The 9,151-nt window shown below is 35.8% G+C and overlaps 1 protein-coding gene across 1 annotated transcript; it reads right to left on the bottom strand.

Annotated features, from left to right (window-relative positions):
* Window positions 1-561: 561 nt before the first annotated feature.
* On the bottom strand, window positions 562-924 carry LOC144702525 (cysteine proteinase inhibitor 1-like). Its single transcript, XM_078574576.1, has one exon. It carries the CDS (start codon window positions 922-924, stop codon window positions 562-564), a length of 363 nt encoding a protein of 120 aa, XP_078430702.1.
* Window positions 925-9,151: the final 8,227 nt, after the last annotated feature.

The raw sequence follows: 9,151 nt of genomic DNA, 5'->3' as shown, positions 1-9,151 counted from the left end.
TCTTCTCCTTAATTTTTTTGTTATCTTTTCTCTTTTTTCCTTTTTTACATATGTTATTTTTCTTCTTCTTCTCTTTTTATATTCTTATTTTTTTCTTTCTTCTTTTCTTTTTATTTTATTCTTTTACAATGTAGAATTTATAGATCAGTTTGCAATACGTTTTTCCTTTTACAATAAGTCCATGACTATTCCTTTATCTTGATTTTGACCAGTCAACATGACTGGACTGACCGAACATCAAGTTAGCTTTCGGTTTTTGCTAAAAACCCAAGCGAGTAGAATCATTTGGTCAACTCTACAGTCGCCCAATCATTGTTGACGTGATTTTGAAACAATCCTACCGTTCTAAGGGGCCAATGCTGACTGACGCGTCCAGTTGAGTCAACGGCAAAATAATTAATTTATTTTATATTCTCATCAGGAGCTGCGCTAATAATAGGACATCAGCAGTTTCTTACTGCGACGACCAAACAAGACAGACAAGACTACAATCACACAAGCACATTGAACGAAAAACTGTTTGGGGGAGTATTCATAAACACACGAGTTCTCTCTCGGACTTCAAGCAGACCTCCTGAAGAAGACGAGCTCCAAGACCTTGCTTGGGACATTCTCAAAAATAACAGTTTCGTATTTGCGGTTAACAAGCTTATCCTTTGCCTGAATGAACAGCTGGTAGTACTGCCCGTCCACGTAGCCTCTGTACATGCGGACAAACTCGAGCTTTTCTCCGGCTTCCTTGTTATGCGCTGCCACAGCGAAGCGTGCGACGCGCAGGGCGTAGTTGTAGTCTTCCACCGTCCTTATCCGTGTCCATCCCGGCGTGGGAGCATCTGTGCTCCCGGCGTGTATCGCGGCATTCGCCTGAAGAGCAGCGGCAGAAATAATAGCAAGAAGAAGAAAGGGAGCAGCAAGGGTCTTCATTCTTAACTTAATGTTATACTCCAGATTTATTTCAGAGGGATTGGATGCACGAAAGAAGGGCAATCGCCAACCCGGTATATAAGGGGCCTTAAACTATTGTCTAGCCGTGTCTAACCCACTGAAACGAAGAAAACCAGACACAGTTAGCAAGTAAGACGAGACGTCGAGGACGGTCAGAATCCATAGTCTCGTAAGCGGCGCCGCATCCAGACACGTCCTGTCCGGAACCTTCGGGACCGTCTTGCGTGCGCGCGGAAAACAACAGATAGAATTTGACTTCGTGTTTCACGAAATGCTTTTCGTCCCGTATCCTTTCACCGTGCTCAGCCATTATAATGACAACGATGGTCAGCGAAACAGATGGCGGCTGAAATTTTGTGGCCCGCCAGACAACCGAAAGATTTCCTTTTGGTGCTATTTTTACGCACGTAATAGCGGTTGAAAAACTAATACGGCGCTTGCCGGTAAGGGGAAAATATCCAGATAATGAGTACAGTCAATGATATGTAACGTAAGCTGCGAATTCATATTCTTTTAGGGAGCCAACGTCAGACAGGTTTCCTAAAGGTCATGACTGATGATACAGTGCATTTTTTGTTTTGAGATGATCACAGGGTACTGTGCTGAAATCTGGTCATCGAGCATCTCACTGATGGCATGGATGGAGAGAAATTTTTGAGCGAAAAATTGACAATAGGAAATATAATTATATCGCAAATGACGGCACACCTAGCTGGTCCGAATCACAACTAACCTGCCGATCCCATAACCCAGAAATAATTAGCCTAATTAGTCCTTAATCATTTGTTTACATAAACTTCCGGAGCTTCAATCCGCCGAGCAGATTTTTCATGAATGGAGTCAACCAATGAATTCAAGGATTGTCCAAATGATGACGAGGCTGATCTGTATGATCGTCCTACCGAATCAAGAGTGGTAATAAATTCGTGTTTTGCGATAGACGAAAATGGGTCAAAAATGTTAACTTATTCTGTGCCGCCTAACCAAATTAATCTTGACATTTCTCTGTAAGGGTACTCCTAGTTCTCAGAAAACACATACGGCGCCTACTTTCGTCGAAGAAGTAGGTTTTGTTTTGGGAAGAATACGAAGGGTGGACCAGCCAGCGGCCTGGTCCCCAAGCAGATGAGCGATCCAAGCGTACTAACTAATTTTTTAGTTTTTGTTATTTTTCTTCTCCTTACGTTATAACTTGCAAATATTCGATTACTTGCAAACCTATCAAAATTGAACTCTAAGATATCGTTAAACGTAGCTGAACTCTGAATAACTGTCACAATAATTTTTTCGTTTTTCATCTCAAGAATCCATTTGGACCAGACCAGGCGGGTGACCTGAACCCGTCCTAGACCTTCTAATGTATGTCGGGAAGCGATACCTCAAATCGCTTTCCGATATTATTGAAGAAACTTGCATTGCTGCCTAAAAGATGACATTTAAAAAAATATGAGTCAGTAATGTTAAGATTGCATAAATATGTAAAGGGGTTTTAGTTCCTCGGTATAAATGATTAGTCTAGAAAACCACAGTGCCGTGGAAAGCTTTATTGATATGATTATTGAGGACTTTTACTCGCCACATCAATAGGAATAGGAAACTTAATAAAGACTAGCTAATAAAAAAAGAACACATACCCCTCTTATACTCGTTATGAGGTTAGATAGGATTCAATGTAGGTTGAAACACAGATATAGGATAAAACATAGATAGGATTTCACAAAGTTACAGGAATGACACATAGACAGAATCAACAGCTCAGATTAATCTTGATCTATCCGTTGCAAAACATTATAACGGCTAGGATCAGAACAGAAATAGATACGTTATAACTATAATACTTTCATATAAATATTAACACATGTTACTACAAAACTTGCGGGTTAATACAACGATCTTGATCTACATTTGTTTCTTCTTGCCCTTTTCTTCTATTCATTCTTCTCTCTTCTCTTTTCTACATTCTGGTCTTTCGGTTCCGGGTACAATCAATTGCCGAGATCAATCAAGCTCAACAATGATATCTATCATGGGTTATCAAGCTTCGTCAATATCGTATCTCAAGTGTCTCATTAACGGGAAAGAAAAAAGGTTACGAGATGGTTGAAGAAATATTACGATCTTTATACTTTCCATTATGCAGCTGCTAGGCCTTTCCGGAAGTGATTTTCTGAGCCGATTGTAAGTCTCCGCTACACAAATGTAGTAAATTTGGTTGCCTTCTGTGAGATATCGTCATTTCGTCACCAAAAGCAATTCTTTCTCATGCAAGTCCCAATGCCGAATTTTTTCGTTAGTTCAACAGTTAATCATTTTACGTTAGGGGATCTTCCATGAAGCCAATCGAGTTTTATGACAAGATAGTTGATCATCACATGACGTTTCTGTACAGCGCACACGTTTATACAGTTGACCCCGCATTGATTTGATTCGTTCGCGATCAACATGCCCTGCAACGACGCTTGATTCCACCTTATAAGTCAAAGGATATTCTTGTCATTTTTGAGTTTCCTAGTTTTTTAGTGTTAGTTTTATCCCTTGAATGAGACCCTCAGCCGTGAATTAATTTATCAGCTGAAATTCTATCTGCCCCGACCCACGGAATTTGATCACATTGAACGGCGTGTTATACCAGAGGGAACAGCTACATCTGACCGATATTCGCGATGCTGAATTGCCAATTGTCTATTTTTGTAGAGTACAAACTGTGGCACTACGCTTCCTGCTGGCCGGCCCATCCTCCGGTATTGACCTCCTCGATAGCTATAAAACTGCATGCAGATCCCATTATGTTGTGTATAGATCCAAGGAAACTGATTCCATAAACTGATTAAGAGAGAGGCTGAAAGTGTCGACACAAAGATGACCATTCCACTGCCATCTTTCCTTCTTCTTATGGCCTTGCTTTGCGCCGTCGCCAATTCACTGGCTGCGCCGGCGTACCCCAGGTCGGGCTGGGTCCGATTGAGGCCAGGGGAAGAATCTGTGCACGCCCTTCAGTTGGCTCGATATGCTGTCTACAAACACAACACAGATACTGGTGAGGACCTCGAAGTTTATCGCTGGTTTGCGGCCTACAAAAGTGGGAAATACTTCCGCCTCTTCTTCGAGGCGGAGGACGAGGTGAATAATTGGCTGTGCGAAACGGTCGTGCTTGAGAAAGTGTGGGAAGTTGATTTGGAGTTTATCTTCTTCACAAAATCCTCGGTACGCCCAGTACGGTGACGAAACCTATGCTTATCCTCCATCCAAAGCTGTGGTCTCTTTGTGTGTAACTTGTTTCCTTTTCTTCGCCCGTCAATTCTCCTCTGAAAATCTTCTTATTTAATGATCCATATGAAGTTATGATTCTTTCTGATTTAGTTACTCACTTTTTCATCGAATTTCCATGTTCCCGAATGAGCACACTTGCGTTCCCACTTCCCAGTCGCAGGCAGTGGGCGCTTATGAGACTTGAGTTAAAGAATCTCAAACACACGAAGAATTAAGGATGTGCGTTTTACAAAAAAAAAAATTAAATTTGTCCGCGACTTCTACCTTTAGTTTATAAAATGTCAATTATGCTAATTTACTTTTATAAATGAGCAGAATATAAATAATGAGTTTCTTTTTCTAGATATCTTCAGTACCCTGTGATATAGAATGATCGAAATACGAATCTGAGAAAACAAATTCATAAAATTATATAAATATTGACCATTAGAGTCAGGATAGTCAGGATTATTCTTGCTCTTCTCAAGATGGAAGAGAGCTGGAAAGGTTGAAATTAAGTGACATAATATAATATAAACAAAATACAATAAAAATAAAATAATCATTCTAATCAACTGGCCAAGTAGGTAGGTACACGGCGTTACAAAAACACCACTCGTCTTGTGTGTAATTTGATTTTACTCCATATGAGGCAGACTAATTTGACAAAAATACAGTTTGTTGTGCCACGATTGATGTTAGAACTTTTTACATAATAGCGCTGATAATGTATGTTCATGTTCTTTTGATTGTCGTTCAGGATTAGTACTTTAAGTAAATATGTTCACTCAATATAATAATAGAGTTATGTCATGGGGGGCCTCAGGTATAAAGTGAAAATTTGCAGTTTTCACAAAATCCATCTCAAGTTGTCGTTGCAATTCTTACATCCTTTCTTATCAAATGTGGACTCAATGAAATAGATTTTTTTTCATTATCGCCTTCTGACACAGTCCTACCAGCAGAATTAAAAATATGTAATGTTCCATTTATTAGGATCACATTTTCTCAAATGACAGAGCTATAATTCCATATCTTGCTAAAAATTTATCATATATTTTTTCTATTTTTCTTAAGAAATTTCCATGTAAATCTAGTCCTAATATATTTTGTCACTATTAATATGTCTGTATTGCAATTTAGAAACTAATTGCTTGAATTCGAGAATATGTAGACAATAAATATTGGCTTTGTTACATATTAAACAAGGGAAAATACAAAAATATCAACTGATCTCAAAATTAATACACAAATATTGTAAACTGAGTTTTAATATATTCTAAATAAGCATTCAGTTCCACATAATTACACAGTTAAGTTTGAATTCAATATAAATTAAAATAGTGATGCTCTTTATTATTGTTGATGAATGATACTTATAGGCTGGCAAGTATATGAGGCTCCTTGGATATCATAAAATAACATAAATGTTCATATTTAATATATATGTTGATGAAAACGAAAAACATCCCCTCCTACCAAGGTGCTTAGACCGAGTAAATACATGGAAATGATTTGAAGATATTATTTACCATAAATTATTTCTGATTGGAAATTGGGCACACTGAAATTTTGGAATATTAATCACCTTTGCGGCCCCACAAGGAAGCTATTTAAAAGGAAGGACGCCATGGATGGGAAAAGAGGTGATGAAGTCAATATTAAATAATATAGTTTCCAAATAATTTAAAATCTATACTCAGGAAATGTGCCTCAACTTTTATGGTCGCCTAACCAAGGAAAGTTGTATATTGAATATTGCGGAGATCCTAACTGGGAGCACGGAGCAATCAACCCCATCCTGTGAACCTTTAATGTCTCATATGAATAGTTTATGGGATCAACTTGTGTATTTGGAAGTGAATATGATTCAATGCATCACATTTACTCCTGATCACAGATGATTAACTGATACTAGGGCATCATACCCCATTCTCCACATGGGAACGGCAGTTTCAGTCTCGTTATCAGTTTTTCGCTAATAGCTATACCTATACCTAAACTTTGATACGATCTGGATTCGATCAGAGTTCGGTTTCGGTTTTGTAAAACCTATATGTTTAGTCACATGCCTCTGAAAAAAACATATAAAAATTTTAAAAATCAAAGTCAAAATTTAGGTAAAAATACTAATTAAAAGAGTTAAATAAACATCGATTGTTTCCATGGATTCACTACATAATCAAAGATAAAAGTGTATTTGTGGCACATCTTTATATTTATATTTAAAGTTTTGTATTTACATTGTCATAGACTTACATAATTTATATATTTAAATATCTAGGTATTTACATAATTACATATCTAGGTGTTTACATTTTTGTGTAGTTATGTACTTGCATATTAACATACCCATATCATTTGTGTATCTTTGGATTTGTATATTTATGTTATTTTCAGATTTATCTTATTTTTATATTTCTGTTTTTTTTTTAAGTTATTTTTGTCATTATGTTGTTCGTGTATTGATGCTATTGTCATATTTATGTATTTTGTATATATGTTATTCGTGTATTTATTAAATTTTCATATTTATTTATTTTTGTATATAATATTTTCGTATTTATGTATTTTTCATATATATTATCTGTGTATCTTTTTTCATTGCACATTTATGTTATTTATATATGTATGTTATTTTCATATTTATGTATTTTTTATATATGTTATTCAAGTCTTTATCTTATTTGTGTACTTATGTATTTTTGTAAATGATATTTTCATATTTCTATATTTTATGTATATTTTATTTGAATATTTAAATTATTTTCCTTTTTATCTATTTTCTTATATTCGTTGTGTATTTATCTTTTTTCGTATTGCTGCATTTTTTGTATATGTATTGTTTGCCTACAGATTATATAATGGACTAATATTATTTAGTTATTTTTCTAAAGCATAAAGCTGGTTAGCACAGTTGACTCAAGATTGGTATGATCGCATTACCGAATCCGAGTTCAAAACTCACTATCAACATATAGTGTAGTATTATTTATAATATGATATTTGGCACATTTTTTGGTGTGGTTTTCTCCTGAAAGCAACCCCGCTACCAAACTTTCGGTAAACCTGATATTCCCAAACCAACTGTATCAATTTGGTTCGGTTAGAAATACCAAAGTTTGGTTAGAAATGACGAACCCTATGCTGCACAAAAACATTAATTAGTAAATTAATATGGAAAGGAGGGTGGATATTTATTTTTTTCAAACCATCTGGATAGAATTTACAGGTATCTTGTACTAGAATGAAAAGCTTTAACGGTTTTTGTACCCTGAAAAATAAGCTAAATGACCCCGCATTGAATGCACACAATATCTTCAAAAGTGTCAGTTATTGAAATAATCATATCATTCATCTTTCAATATTATGCTTGTTGGATGCAACGGAGGACTGCTTTTAGGGGACACATATCAAACCTCTCTTTCCAAGGGCTATAGAGAATGTACCCTATAAGAATACCATGCATGACTGCATGGTCTTTCTTTCAGTAGTCTGCTGAGTATGAAACATGCAGTGGTTTCCATTTTACAGTCTCCTCATCTTTGTCAATGAATTTTTAAAATCCTTATTCTGATTTTTCCGTAATCTGCTGAGTATGAGTGAATTTTTCCTCCTAATTAGTTATTCTGATTCTTACACTTATTAACATTATCATCATCTCCAAATCCTCTAATTTATTTGGCATCTACTTACAAGAGCTCATCCAATTCAAAAGCAGTTTGAAGGGCCCCCAGCTCCTCTCCACTAATGGTATCATGATGGAACTCTAAAGGCTGATTTCATAATCATGCAATTTGAATATCCCGTTCTTACCTACACTACATCATATTTGAAAAACCTTAATGAGGTGCAACTGAGGTTAACTTCCAACAGATGAATCCATATTAACCCCCCAAAGGTGTAATACATGTAGCTTTATTTGTTTTAAAGACCTTGTCTATTCACCACCAAGGGATGTATATCATTTGAAGCTCTTGCTAATCATACAATTGCAGGTTTGACATTTTTCACTTCTAATCTGAGTGCATTAAAACGACTGGTAATCTACATCACATTGATATTGTTTCCTCCATCAGGTGATATCTCAAGATACTGCCAATAATTTTAAACGAGTTGAGCCAGCTGAATATTTTGCCAAGGAGCCATAATTGAGACTCCGGATTATGTATTGAAAGGCATGTTATCAGCCTGCATGTTTAAGATGAATTCCAGATTAGATTTCTGAGCAGAATTAACACTCATAGAAGATTATCATGAATATGCCACTTTAGAAAACTGATAGATTCATATTTATGGAACTTTGTTACTTTTGATAGATTCCAAACACTATCCATTTCTAAGGTTGAAGGACAGAACGACCATAACTACATCAACATTTCTTCTCTTTAATCAACTTGTTGGAAACTCTGCCTTTGTACAACACAACCATCAAGGGTTGTGATGTTTGATCAAATTACTTGGAAAGAAATTTGTCTTTCTCAATCCACCATCCCGCCTCTAGGTGCGAAAAAGTAACAATTAGTACAAATTTCAATAAATATAAAATAACTAAAAATATATATTTTACTACCAAACATAATGAACAAGGCTCAATTTGTCTTCCAAAATTTGAAAAAATATAATTTTTATGCATGATTAATTCATGAATTAAATGTAATTCAGGGATTAAAAGAATAACGTCAAGGGTCAAAAGTAAAACATGAATCTCTAATAACATAGCTACGATTCATATATATTCCACAACCCAAGACCTTACTTTTCTATTTTTATCAGGCTTATCTTTGATCCACAATCAACTTAACATAGCAAAATAAAACCAAGAAAATTTGAATCATATGAATCAAAACCAAAAACATGATGTTGATATGATGGTATTGAGTGCAGATGATCCCATTAAGGCTGTACAGTCATCTCTGTGGACGTGTTTCTGCATCAATGCTAAGATGTATAGAAA

This window comes from Wolffia australiana, chromosome 4, assembly GCF_029677425.1.
Source record: "Wolffia australiana isolate 7733 chromosome 4, ASM2967742v1".
In the NCBI taxonomy this organism is placed as follows: Eukaryota; Viridiplantae; Streptophyta; class Magnoliopsida; order Alismatales; family Araceae; genus Wolffia; species Wolffia australiana.
This window is presented reverse-complemented; position numbering and strand designations above follow the sequence as displayed.

Coding starts and splice junctions, on each gene's coding strand:
- LOC144702525 (XM_078574576.1), bottom strand. CDS start 924: ATGAAGACCCTTGCTGCTCCCTTTCTTCTTCTTGCTATTATTTCTGCC.